This window comes from Xenopus tropicalis, chromosome 2 (assembly GCF_000004195.4).
Source record: "Xenopus tropicalis strain Nigerian chromosome 2, UCB_Xtro_10.0, whole genome shotgun sequence".
NCBI classification, from domain to species: domain Eukaryota; kingdom Metazoa; phylum Chordata; class Amphibia; order Anura; family Pipidae; genus Xenopus; species Xenopus tropicalis.
In genome coordinates this window covers 107,785,157-107,800,187 of record NC_030678.2, presented here as the reverse complement: position 1 = coordinate 107,800,187, position 15,031 = coordinate 107,785,157, and the positions used below count along the sequence as shown (strand labels likewise).

The 15,031-nt window shown below is 35.4% G+C and overlaps 1 protein-coding gene across 3 annotated transcripts in view; it reads right to left on the bottom strand.

Annotated features, from left to right (window-relative positions):
• The window catches only part of dmd.3 (LOC105946662), a 1,093,908-nt gene that overhangs the window by 610,255 nt on the left and 468,622 nt on the right, over window positions 1-15,031 (bottom strand). For all 3 annotated transcript variants that reach the window (XM_031897001.1, XM_031896997.1, XM_031896998.1), the window contains 4 exons: window positions 6,632-6,802; window positions 2,920-3,099; window positions 1,758-1,886; window positions 905-1,075 (listed from right to left, as the gene is read on the bottom strand). In XM_031897001.1, coding sequence (XP_031752861.1) covers window positions 905-1,075; window positions 1,758-1,886; window positions 2,920-3,099; window positions 6,632-6,802 — 651 coding nt within the window. The remainder of the gene's footprint in view (window positions 1-904; window positions 1,076-1,757; window positions 1,887-2,919; window positions 3,100-6,631; window positions 6,803-15,031) is intronic.

Here is a 15,031-nt window from a genome sequence, read left to right as displayed (position 1 = left end):
ATGCTGGTTCATATTCCCTTGTTACGTGAACATTTAAGGTTAAAAGAGATTTTAAAAAAATAATGTTCTACCTACACCATTATCTCAAACTTGAAATAATGTAAAAATATATAAATATACATGTGTGTGGTATTTTATATTTAAATACAATTTCATTTCTTGAAGTGCATTATTTATCATTTTAATAAACTCATAAAATATTTTGAATTGGGCTTCAGATGGAAAAAGTATTTATTGTTATCTGACGCCTCATTATTAATTCCTACATTCTGAGTCTGGCTCTGAGAATTAAAAAAACTAAACAAATCAAAGTCAATCTTTTCTACATTTTCTAATTTAACGTTGCTTAGTTCTTATTGTGTTTAAAACAAAACTCCTTGGGGGTCATTTATAAAATTTGTGCAGCACAGAATTATTCGCACGGTGAACATAATTGCCCTGTCTGTGTTTATATTTACAAAGCTGGGCAAGACTGGTGCTTTTAATGTACAAACATGACTGCAAATTTTTATGCACAGTGTGACTGTCCTTAAAAGCTTTTTAAATATGACATACTCGCAAATGGTGAATATTAATGTGCAAGCTCTGCGCCCAAGCTATGCCCAACTTTTATGGTGGAAAAAATATTCACTAAACTGAATTTGCAAATTGTGAATTCATATTTGTTGTGCTGTACTCGTGCATAATAAACACGCACAGAGAGCATACACACACAAACAGCAATCTAATTTGCACATTTTTGTGCGCAATTTGTATTTCACTGCAATTTGCAAAAAAAGGAACGATGGGCACAGCAGTGCAAAATGTAAACATTTAGGAGAAAACATATGCAAGACAACCATTTGCAAAATAATTTAGCGCAAACTTTATAAATCAACCCCCTTTATAAAACATTGATGCATACCTTGCCACTTTTGATCCTTTGAGATATTGCATTGAACCGTTTGTCAAGATCAGACAGCTTTGTTTCTACCATCTTCCTGCAGTGGGCACCACGATTTGTCATCAACTCTTCAGCATTTTCATGCATGGAATCTTTCTTTGGCTGCATATCATTCAGTTCAGACTTGATGACCTGTAGGTCATCAGAAAAGTAAAAATGAATATAAACATAAATAATGAATACAAAGACCATGAGTTCATGGGAAGTGTGACTACTCAAAGCATAGATACAATTATATTGCTAAGAAAAGGTGTACTTGAGAGTACAGTATGTACAGCAGTGATAAGCAGTCTATTACATTACATTCTGACAGTATGTATATCATTTTTCATTTTGGACAGTGGGTACACCATAACAAATGTGAATATCAGGCCACAAGTTCTGACTAGTTGAAACATTCCCTATTCCCTTTTACATGCCCTTGATAATCAAGGCTGACTAAATACACATTGTGAAATTGACTGAACATTACAAGAACAAGGCCTGTTTACTAAACTGCCAAAGCTGTATTTAAATAATTTAAATGGATAACCTAAAAGTTCAAGAAAGCAAAGCAATACAAGTGTATAATTTAGCTTTCTTGCAGACAGTCAGTATTTGTAAATACCATAGAGGCATTGAATCTGGCATCTAGAAAACTTGATCCATTCACAGAATGAGGAAAAAGTCACAGTTGCGATGGCAAAAAGTGGCTTCAATAAGTAATGCAGTAGCCGCATTTCCTGAATTTTTTCATCATTTCACAAATTTTTCAGCAGTTTCACAAATATTCCAGCAAAAAAGGACAGATTCGCTCATCACTAATAAATAGTACCTTTAAAGTTTCTTCCCTCTGCTGTGGTTTCTGTTTTTCAGACTCATCCAAAAGACTTTCAGCTTGGTTCATCCAAGTTTTGATTGTAGCAACATCCTGGTCAAAAGATTCCATCTCACTATGATATTGCTAAGAAAGAAAGAAACAAACAAAGATCCCTTATATCTGTATAGTGTAGTAGGCTACTTACAGCAAATGCTTACATGATCAGTTCAGTGCATAACTAAATCATGCTCTAGGATTGCATAAAAATTATGTTACAGTGTTATCACCAAAAATAAGATGTAGTTTGAGCTTCATTTCATGGAAATAATAAACTTTCTAAATATAATCAATTTAATATTATGTTACTCTTTAAGTCTTCACTACCCCCTCTCAGCCATCTCTCTCTCTCTTATTCTCTCTACATGCAGGAGCTGGAGTCAGAGTTTGATTGACAGATAATGGAAAGGATGTTCTAATACATCATTGGTTTGTGCTCTTTGCCTAGACACTTTATTATAGTTACCTGTCTTTTCAGTTAGATGCCAATCAAACTCTGGTTTTAACTCCTGTATTAAGAGAGAGAGAGACTACTGACAGAGTAATACTAAACATTATCTTGACTATTTCATAAACAGTCCAGAATTTGTAATTGATTATATTTAGAAAGATACTTATTTGCATGAGATAAGATTTATATTTTTTTCCCTATAGTTCATTTTAAATAAAACATTCTAAAATGTGATTGAAGTGTCTGCCTGTTAAAAAAAAATAAAAAAAGACTTTGCCCAATAAATTTGTATTCATGGTTCTAATTTAACAAAATATATTGTGTAATGCATCAAGACAACATATTGCTTAGTTTAGTATATTTGCATTTATTAGGAGAATACAATGCAAAGTTTAAGAAAAGAAAACTAAAAGATAAAATAAGGAAGCACTTATAAAAGTATTTTATAGCATTTATTGAAAATGTGATGGAGTAAAATGCTAATAAAAATGAGCATAGTAGAATGGCTAGCACATTTATTAATTTAAATAGGCACCGTGCAGCTTTTTTTCTACTATCAGATTAATAATGTATATGATAGAAGAGACTGGCTACTTTACTTTACTATGAACTGTAAAAAAAAAATCTTTATTACAAATTAACATCACAGTAACATCAGGTTGTGCTCACCAATAATAAGCGGAACCACTCTTCAGCCCTTGATGTTACAGCGACCCAGTTACTGTGCAGAAGACTGAGTTTATCATCCACAAGATTGTGTTCTCCTCCAAGCACTGTCCTTAGTGAATCACCTATATCGTGAACATTCTTCAGTTGCTGCTGTCTTTTCTCCATCTCTTTCTGTGTTGACTGGTATTAAAAGACAAAAAAAATTATTTTCTACTCCCATACTGCTTAATCTTAGCATACTAGATATATATTCTTTTGCCCAATAAACTCCTGTTGCATAGCTTAGATTACCCCTTTGTTACCTCATTAATAAATCCCTATAATTTGGATTTCTTTAGCCTATTAAATTGTTTATTGTTATGTTTATCTTCTTTGTTTACACACACATTCTGACTCTTTGGGCAAAGGCACATGGGGCAAATCCAGGTGTTTTTACCAGCACAAATGTTCTCCAAATAACCCAAAATTCTCTACTAAAACATATTAGATTAAAAATGCATGCATATTTCTCAGCTACAGACAAAGCAATAAATAATAATAATAATAATATAATACCAATATGTATATGACTACTATGATAGCAAATTAATAGCTTACAATGGTCAGAGGCTAGCATTTATAAACTGGCTGCATAGGTTTTTTTCCAAGCAAGCAGTGCATTGATTTGGGGTGTTTAGTGTCATTCATTAGATGAATAACCTGATGATCAGAACTATGACCAACAGGATATTGGCCCTGTGAGCTCAGATGATTAAGGATGCAGGTCAAGTGATTCACTGTCAAAGTAAAACAGCATTGTAGGTTATGCTCCAGATAAAATGATGCTTATAAATAAAACTAGAAGTCCTCTGAGGCTAATTGACCGGATCAGCAGTGTTATACTAATTTTAGTATACACTCTGATTTATTTATCTCTGAAGGTTACAAATAGCTCTTTTATCTAAGTACAGCTTTTATACAAGCATTCACTTTCTTTTAAATGAGCAAAGCTGTGTTCAGTCCTACAACACCATTACTGGCTATTTAGAAAAGTAGATATGACCCAAATGAATAATTTAAAGCTGATCTTTTCCCTGCTGCTAGGCAATTGTTATGTGTGATTTAAAATAAGTCAGCTTTCCTTGAAAGGCTGGAATAAATGAGGGAGTAAGAGTGCCATTTCAGCAGAAAGAACACAGGATAGGTTACCGGCATTAGTAAATGCCATAATTTGTTTGGGTTTAGGATTTAGAGAGTGATTGGCAAGTTAGTTCACATATAGTACAAGTGCGGAAATGCAAAAGAGGCCTTTACATTTTGCAGTGGTTAGAGGAGGTCTAACATTTTAAAATAAATGTATGTGGGGAGCCTGACATACCGGAGTGTCCAGATATGGTACAGTTTGTAAAGCCTTAAAGTGGACCTGTCACCCAGACATGAAAATCTGTATAATAAAAGTCCTGTTCAAATTAAACATGAAACCCAAATTTATTTTTATATTAACACATCCAAACCCATTATAAAGGCATTTAAAAATCACAGCTGTCAATCATATATTGCTTGCCCCGTCTCTATGCCTTAGGCATAGAGGCGGGGCAGACAATAACTTTAGCTTTCCATTCAGCACTTCCTAGATGTCACTGCACATCTCACTTTCCCCCTCCCTCCTCATCTAACCGTGTAGCCAGTGCATGGGCCTTGGCATCAGGGCCCCCATTCTATCACATAAACAAGATTTTGGCATGATACAAAGCTTGCCTTAATAACAGTGTCCACAAAATGGTGCCTACCTGCTTGCTTTGATTGAGTAATTCCAAGAATGAAGGAAACAAGATTTATATTATTTATATAGAGTAAGTAAAGTTTATTTTGCTCAACTAACAATATAGAAAAGAATTTGGACTTATTTCTTAGGGTGACAGGTCCACTTTAAATGTAAGGGTGTAAGTGAAATGGGAAACACATACTAATATTTAAATGCAATGGGAAGCCCCCGCATGGTGATGCTTAAAATATTAAGAACTTGTAAATAAAACTGATAGCTTCTTAAATGTATTTTAAGGAAAACAAATTTGCCTAGTCCTTTTTACTGCATTAAAGGGATATTCCTCTGCACTTCACTACATTTCCTGTCTTATGTCTCCATAAGTTCCTGGCTGATTCCTCCGAGCCTCTCTGCTTGGTTGTACCCCCCATTACTGCCATGGTTTCTTGTCATTAACCCTTCTGCCATGCTGCTACTTTTATTTGGAACACCATCTCTGAATAACTGCAGAGAAAATCCTCCCTCAGACTCTTCAGAACTAAGCTCAAAGACTACTTTGGGACTACTCTTGGGACACTCACATAGCACCTGAACTGGGGACTGGCACTTATACTGCAGTGTCACCCACTTTAACCTGCAGCATTATATCTTCCATTAAAATTGGTCACTTAGATCTCTGGAATCTTTAATGCAATTGTAATTTTAATTTTTTATTTGTATTTATTAAAGTACAGGTATCGGACCCCTTATCCGGAAACCCGTTATCCAGAAAGCTCCGAATTACGGAATGCCCGTCTCCCATAGACTCCATTTTAATCAAATAATTCAGAATTTTAAAATGGATTTCCTTTTTCTATGTAGAAATAAAACAGAACCTTGTAACTGATCCCAACTAAGATATAATTAATCCTTATTGGATGTAAAACAATCCTATTGGGTTTAATTAATGTTTTATTGATTTTTTAGTAGACTTAAGGTATTGAGATCCAAATTACGGAAAGACCCCTTATCCGGAATACCCTTGGTCCCGAGCATTCTGGATAATGGGTCCTATACCTGTACTCTGTATTTATGTATCTAAAATTATGACCCCCCCTGTTTGTTTATTAAAGTTCTGCTGTACAGCGCTGTGTACATAAGTAGCACTATATAAATAAAAATATACATACATACATACAATATATATCTTTTGTAAAGAACTTAATAAAGTGCAAACATGTTCTGCATCTTTAATAAAATAATAAACATCATCATTAGTGATGAGTGAATCTGTCTCTATCGCTTCGCAGAAAAATTTGTCAAAATTTGTGAAACATCGAAAATCTGTGCATTTGTTGCGCAATTTTTTTTACACCAATTTTTTGCAGCTAATTTTCCCTGAAGTTTTGCAAAACAATTCCAAAGACGAAATGCAGAAATTTGCCGCAAATCCATGCAAAAATTTGCTCATCACTAATCATCATTAGAAGAACTCTTCCACTGTTCCTCCCAGCCCAAGGAAGGAGCTCAGGCTCTATAATTACTATTTGTACTGACTGAACTTCCACGCATACAAAAATGTGTAAATGAATAAAACAATTATGAGATGTGGGGCTAAGGACCATATTTAAGACCACTCTTTATTCTGACAATAAACAAAAAAATGCATTTTAAATACTTTAAAGTAGAGGCAGTTTAATCAGTGGATGTGAAATGCAGATTGGGTTCATAGCCAGGAGCAACATGATGTGAAGTGGATAGGACAGTTCCACATTGTTTTTGGACCCTGTTTTGTTTGGTCATTTTTCAGTATAGATAATTTTCAAAAGTTCCACTCAATATAAATCCCCATAATTTGATTTTTGAATTGTGGGCTAGTGCATCTGTGGAGATGGCATACAGGTGCGGATTTGTCAGTGTCTTTTCATTTAAAATTTTAACTAATTATTACAGCTTACTATAATAATATATTTAATATATGACACTTACTTTGCTCCATCCAATCTCTTCAGCCAGGTTTGAGGGCATTCCCTCCACAGCAGATCTCTTTGTTACTTCCACATCTGTTGCAGCTAACCAATCTGTCAGACTGTTCATTTCTTTTCTTAGTTTTCGAGAGAGTTTTAGGCACTTTTCCAAGTTCTGTTTCCCCTCTGTCACCTGAAAGAAACATATTAAATAACATTAACTTGTGGAATAAACAAAATAATTTTTTGAATGTGAAATACACATCACATCACACATAATACAGATCAATGTCCTCTCATGTTCCACACATTTGTATTCATATTTAGAGCCATAATGTTCATTATCAGAACAATTCATTTTACCTGCAGAATAGATTTGAGTAAAACTGTAGCTGGTGGTCAAATAAATGCTTCCTGTTGTTATAAACATTACATATATATTTTGTGGGAAGATTTGCTTTTATAATAGTAGGCAAGTGGGTTTCTTATTCAGATAAGAGACAGGGACTCAAAAATGTAGGGAAAACAAGACTTTACACGTAATAATTCACTCAAAATATATCAACAAGATGCTTATCTTCCTGTGGCATCAAAAATAAAGATGAGGTTTTAGATGAGGGCATCTTACAGACTCTGGACCACCACAAGGTTAGCACCATGTTACTCACAGTTCAGATAACTCCTTTCTTTCCACCTTTACCTATGCAGGCAGCTACTCTGTCAGTTGCCACCTAATTTCTCGACCGAGAGTGAATATGAACACTATCTCTACTAGGTATCCCCCTAAAGCCCATATCATGCACATTAAATCCACACTTTCCTATACATTTTTAGGCCAGACAGACGTGTTCTCTAAACACACTGCCACAATATATACATATATATATATATACATATTTATATATGCCTTTTGCTATATTAGGTATAGATATATAGTACAACACATGGAGTATTTCTAGAGGTACATTTATAGCAGTCGATGTTTTGGTCCATATCCAAAAAACTCTTGGGTGTTTTTCACCCAAACCTTGGGATTTTTTTTCTTTCATAATAAATTAATATTTTGCATGAGTTGATGAGTGTAGAACTATGTTCTTTTATGCCTGACACTTTATCAGAAATTTGGAATGATATTTTTTTGTATTAAGGGAGTGCCGTCTTTCTGTAACAAAATGTGTGCATCTTGCCTGTTTTCAGTTCAAAAATATTATCTAGTGAAATCAGATCAGTTATCTTACAGAGACTTATTAAAATTACATTGCAAATACCCATTACAAACAAAAACAATCAAAATAAACATGAACAAAACAAAATGTAATGCATAACAGTATGTGACAGTATGTGCTTTTAAGGCAGGGGTGGGCAAACTTTTTGGCTCACGGGCCATATTTACTTACCCCCGGGCCAGGGCGGGCAGGGACAGGCCAGCGTTACGCCCCCTTAAGGTGGCCATACACGAGGCGATTTCGCTCGTTGTGCGATGAAAGATTATATCGACAAACGGTCGTATGGCGATCGAGTTCCCATGCGATATGCCATCCACGGGCAACGATAATTCGGGAAAGATTTCGTCGCATCATTATCGTAAAATACGTACGATCGTACATCTACGTACGATCGAATGTCGTTGACTTCCACTGCTGGCAATCGTGACATGCGCAGAGAACAATCGTTGAAAGACAAATGTCTGACACTCACACCAACTGGCAGATTTTATCGTTAAACTACCAAAATTTTTAAACCTGGCCAATCGATTTTGGGGACGATAATGTCGGCTCGTTTAGTGGGCCGACGATCGTTCGTACACCACCAACTATACGATAACTTAACGATAGCATCGGATCGTTCGGGAATCGGTCGTTTGTAAGTAAAAAATCGGTCCGTGTATGGCCACCTTAAGTCTGTTTAATTCTAGTCCGCGAATGACACCAAGTCTCGCGTGATGAGACTTGGCGTCGGCGGCGGGCCGGATTAAAAAGGCCAAGGGGCCGGATGTGGCCCGCGGGCCGTAGTTTGCCCACCCCTGTTTTAAGGGATAGCATATATCCTCAGGCCCGGATTTGTGGCGAGGCCACAATAGCCCGGGCCTAGGGCAGCAAAAATTTAGGGGCGGCATGCCACCCAAGCCGCACTGGAATTTTGCTCACATTCTGCCCCATATGTAATTTTAAATGATGGCGTGAATGTGCATTTGTGGGGGGGGGTTGTTTGTGCATGTGTGGGGGCAAGTGAGGTGCCCAGATGACAAATCCGGTGCTGTATTCCCCTTTTCAGCATGAGCTGAATGAATAGTGCTTGTGCTGAACATACTTTTTGCTATGGTTTCTGTTATATCAGCCTAAAATGTGAAGCCAGTTTCACTTTAGCATTACCTATAACTTCCTGTCCCACAGAACTTCAGAGGAACTGAAAAAACTAATAACCATTCCACCTGATAATGCACTTAAAGGAAGGGGGTTTAAGTTAAATAGCCAAGTTTTCAAATTAGTGCTTAATAATGGAAAAAATAGGAATATATGGATTTTTTAGGCAGAATGTAATTTCAACAGTCAAACGGTGTTTTAGGTGTATACTGTCCCTTTAAGAAACTGTTAAATATTTTATTTAATGTGTTTTGAATTATAGTTTAGTATAAAAGCAATGTTCTTTCTAAGCTGTTGGCTTGTGCTTACACATAAAAACTTTGTGTGAAAACAGATACCTTTGCGCTTATACTGACCCGTGTCTGTCCACACAGTGTTTTAAAAAGGCATCTAAAAGTCATTATTGACGTCTTTGTTACAAATGTATATGTATTTTTTTAAATCAAACTCATTTTTCTCTAGAGAAAATGGAAATAAAGACAAATAAAAAGTTTAAATTACAAGTGGGTGATTTCTGAAAATTCAGAATATGCACATATACTTATCATTTATTTATCCCACAATTATATTACATTCTGTTGCATTTCACTAAGGCAAATATTTAATTCCTCAATTCCCTTAAAATCTTATGTGGAATATGAACAGTTTGTGATTTCAAAAATAATTCAAACACTGCCACCTAGAGTATATTTGAGAATTTTACTTATCAGCAATTGCACATGTTTATAGGCATTTCCTTTTTTTTTCATTTCATTCTGGCTTATTTTGTGAAAATCATTGCCCAGTCTTCTATATTTGAACTATCTATTAATTATAAGACAAAGAAATCACATTTGCAATATTTTTTGAAAGACGTATCTGGTTGTGTTATCAAGCTTCCCCAAGCATCCTATTAGTTATTCATACTATCTGAGGACTTTTAAAGTTATAGTTTGCTGTAACAGTAGCATTCATAATTTGATATCCAGCTATTACAGTTTAATGGGTAGATTATGGTATATTAGAGAATTACACTATTATTATGTATTGTATTGTAATGTATTGTACTTTATACATTAGCCCTTCATTTATTAAAACAGTATGTAGCATGGCCACACTAGTTACATTTATTACCATTTTTCTTGAAGTTAAGACTACAGTAAAGTAACCCACAATGTAATGTGCTGTATATATTTAGTATATTCATAATTTTAGAGAAACGAAAATACACACAAGCAGGTATTGCTGAATGAAATGGTAATCATTACAAATATGGTCTAGATCTTACCTTGAGCCTTTATGGACAAGTCGGTAGCCCAATGATGCTACTGGCATTGTCAGGTTAAGTTGTAATATCAGATGTATCGGTTTTTTAACATCCCTTTTCTGTTTTACACAGCAGTTATACTTTTTATTGCCAAATATAGTAAATAAAAGCCGTGGAAATATCAGTTATTTGGATGCCTAAATTATGGGGCTGATTTACTAAAATTTGTTTTTTTTATGGCCTTCAGTCGTATAAACTTGACATGGTATAAATTCGAATTAAACTTGAACATTGTTGTATTTATAAAATGCTACGATAATGCTGTTATCAGTCGTATGAAAATGTCGAGTTTGCGGTTGAAAATTTTTTGAGCCTAAAGTATCATTAAAAATCAACAGTTTAAACTGACATTCATTTCCATGAATCTGCTTTATTTTTCCCAAACAGGAATTGCTCCAGCAGCCATTTTAGGAGCATTGGAATTCATTCTTGGAAAACAATAATGTGTTAAGTTATTAAGTTAAAGCGGACCTGTCACCTTAAGAAATAATTTCAAATTGTTTTCTATTGTGTTTGGCAAGCAAAATAAACTTCACTTACACTATATAAATTATTTTAATCTTATTTTCTTCAGCCTTTGAATTCACAGTTGCAGCAAGCAGGCAGGTGCCATTTTGTGGACACTGTTATTAAGGCAAGCTGTGCATCCTGCCAAAATCTTGTTTCTGTGCCAGTATGGGGGGACCTGATGCCCATGTCCATGCACTGGTTACACAATTACATGGTGAGGAGGGAGGGGGAATGTCAGGAGTGCAGCAACATCTAAGAAGTTCTGAATTGAAAGTGAAAGTAACTGTCTGCCCCACCTCTATGCCTAAGGCATAGAGGCGGGGAAGGCATTATATGATTGACAGCTGTGATTTTAAAATGCTTTTATAATGGGTATGGATGTGGTAATAAAAAAAATATTTTGGGTTTCATGTTTAATTTGAAAAGGGCTTTTATTATACAGCTTTTTATGTCTGGGTGACAGGTCCTCTTTAAGAAAAACTCAACTTTTTCTTAAAATTGCTTAGTAAATGTGCCCCTATGTCTAGCCTTTTAATCATAGGGCAAAAAAATTCATATTAATATTTTGGGAATCTGTCACTGTATATTTACATAGTTTCTAATGATAAGTGCGCCTCGATGATAGAGTTAGAAAGGGCCATTTACAAAAGCTCTAACGCACTAAGGGGCACAGAATCACATCCTTTTGTGTTTATTCACTAAAGCTATTAGCACACGGGTCATTTTCATGGGATCAAATTGTTAAATAACAAAGTTATGATTTTTTTCTGTGTGCTGTTTCCATGCCTGTCATTACGCACACATGACAGGCCTGAGAGTTGTGGAAGCTAGTGGAGTGTTTTTTTCAACAAGGAAATATATGTCAGCAGAGAAAATGATCAGTGTTCCACTAACATAAACACTTGAAGCTGGTGGGTGTATGGTAGCACCGACCTTAACATCTACCACAGGGCAGGTGGAAAGCACAGGCCTCTTTAGCACCCTGTTCTCACTGGTTTTCCCTAACTTGCATCTCTGATTGGTGTGAAGGCTGTGATCTGGGATGCACACATGCCTTCCCAGCCCACCACTTATGAATACAGAGCAGCCAAAGCCAGCAGCACAATATTCATGGTTGGCAAGCTCAAAGATCTGCACTTATCCCCAATCCTTGGTCAGATAGCATTTACTGCATTTATATACTAAGAGGCCTATTAAACTTTACAGTGCTTAGTCCAATACTTAAATACAAATACATTTTCCTTGTCACATTATGGGGCACATTTATCAAGATGTGAGTTTAGCGCTTAATACATAAAAACTCACCTACATTCTATTCATTCCTATGTGATTTTTAGAAGTGTATTTATCAAAAGGTGAGTTTTAACTTTCACCCATTGATAAATACACTTCTAAAAATCCCATAGGAATGAATAGGATGTGGGTGAGTTTTTATGTATTAAGCTCTAAACTCACATTTTGATAAATCTGCCCCTATATCTTTAGTTCTGTTCAAACTGGCTAGTCAAATTCCCAGTAGATGAAAGCTATCCTTTGATTGGTATACTTTATTTATAAAACACCTCCTGTACCACTCCAAAACATCCATCTACAAGTACCAGAATCAGAACAAGGAAATATAAAATTTGCAAATATATAGCAATTGTGTGCTTTATTAGCCTAGATTCCAGAAGGTTTTTTTTTCCATAGGGCTGGAGTCCACTTTCAAATTATTGACAATGGCTCTGTTATAACTGACATTGATTACATTGTTTAGCAACTGTTAATTGGATTATATTTGACCCTTCAGCTGATAAGCCTGTTACTGCTGGGAGAAGTTATTTACAGTTAAAATACAATTTTCTTAGTATACACATACTTACTGGTATCAATATGACTCCAGTGACATGCACTTGAGCCCTACGCTATAATGGATTAAATCATTGTTAAAGCTTTTTAATGGAAAAAATCTAACAGAAACCACTGAAATGTTTCATTTATAAATGCAGAGTAATTACATTTTTTCCAGTAGAGTTTCAACTAGGCTTTGGTACATATACAACCCCTAGTCTATACTGAATCATCTGGGCAGATCAAAACAGACAGCTTCATCAATAGGAACATGTACATTTCTCGTTCAGGGCCATTCTGCCAAAGGCTTCCCTTAAATTTCTTTAGCCAAAAATTTTCAGCAGATGATCTTACACAATTGTTTAATGTATTAATCATTTAACAAATTAACCCTAGATCAGACCCTTGTTGCCATATTTCAATGGTTATACTGAATGTAGATCCATTTTTTACAGTTAATTTAACATTATAAATAGACATTCTTATCTGAATAATTATTTATTTAATGACTGGAATGCTAAAATGATGTAATGATGTACATATTCATTATTTTTTTTTCCTTATCTACTCCATGTTCCTTGAGTAAACAAATGATTAGGCTATTGAGCTATGATATAAGAGAAGGAATTTCAGACCACTAATTTGAGTCACATGACTGTTGTAAAGTAGAAGGTCTATGTATGTAAGTAAATATTAAAGCAAAAGCAATTAAGAAAACATAGTAACTAATGATGTGTTGGTTGACCAGCAACCCGCAGGCCCCACAGATTTACTCTTAGTTCAGATGGACTAAGGTTAAAATTTGGACGACTATTGCATGTTTGGGTTGGAGGCGGTTCAGACCAGGGAAATTCATTCTTCCTCTGTTCCTGAAATTTCCATTGGAAATTCGAACCTAAGGTGTGTGCACATTTAGAGACATGTCTGGCACACTCTTTCCAACTGTAGAGACTGGAAAAAGGGTACACTGAATTATGACATTCTGCAGAAACTGAGGTATTCTATGTTTAAAGGAAATTTATGGCAAAAAGACATTTTGTTAATACTTATTTCTGTAGTTTTGTACTTCTTTTCCTGATTTTTAACAGGCTCAAAGAATGGCTTAGTTTCTTAAATAACTTGATTGAGGGAAAGCTTGTAAAGTCATCCACTGTGATATTAGTCTTGGTATTTTGGAATACCTTTGTAGGCATAAAGTCTTGTTTTTCTGTGACCTTTTATTTAACTTCATATTTTTTTTTCTTTTTAAATATTCCTTTACTTCATGTCCATTAGCTCAATCAGATATTTTTAAGACCTGCACAATTTTTGTTATGCCATAGGGAATATCTAAAAATTGCTTTATGGATTTCTACCCTCCCTTTTCTCCTACCCTTCCATTTAACACTGACAGCAGAAAGCATCCTATTGAGTTTTGCTAATATTCATTATTTCATTCTGATATTAAACAAGATGTCTTACTTCAAATGTCATTAAATAAAAAAGGTTGAAGCAATTTGGCAGCTTAATTAAGAACTACTCCCTAGCCATCTTTTTAAATTAGCCCATGTTCTCCTGACTGAAACATTTCTTGTTTTATAGCACAATATTTCTGTATTGAGGCACATAGCATGAAAAGACCTTTGTTGGTTTCAGATAAAAATGACTTAACACTAATGCTAAATGCACAGGGAGTCCTGCAGACAGCAATAAAACAGATTAAAGTAATGTATGCTGTGACATTTCTGAATCTTATGTACAATAGACTGAGTGTGGTGTAGGTAGAAGTGGTAATGGGCTAGCACCCTGCTGGCAACCCTGCAGCAACATTTTAATCAGACTAGCGCAACAGACTTTTATCTGCATTACTTTGGTGTGATAACTTTCTGACTTGAGATGTAAAGCAGGTTTATGTTTTCCCTTACATGCTGTACACTATTTTTTATATCAAAGTGGCACCACCCATGAATACTTTTTAGGATTTCATAGGGGATAACAGTGCAGACCTATGAAAGGAACTAGTTATTTTGCAAAAAGAACATGTTTTTAGGAAACAGCCGTAAAAACACAAATCCATTCAAAGAGGATCACTGCAACTACTTCCAATGCTGCATTATGGGTAAATGTGACATAGAGAACTGCATTTCCTATTTAACAAAATGGGAGCACAGGAGACACAAAGAGGAGCCATATACTTCAGGTGGTCACACACGTGGCGATTTGCAATCTTTCGTGCTGCCATCTGTCACACGAAAGATCGTTAAATCCGCCACTAACGTTCAGGGCTGAAACGGCAGATAAGGAAGTAGAAACAATGGGATTTCTACCTCCTTCTGCTGATTTAGCCCTGACTGCAGATTTTGCTCAGATGCCTTCTATGGCGCCCGATCAAAATCTTTTAACCTGGCCGATCGGCGAGTCGACCGATATCAGC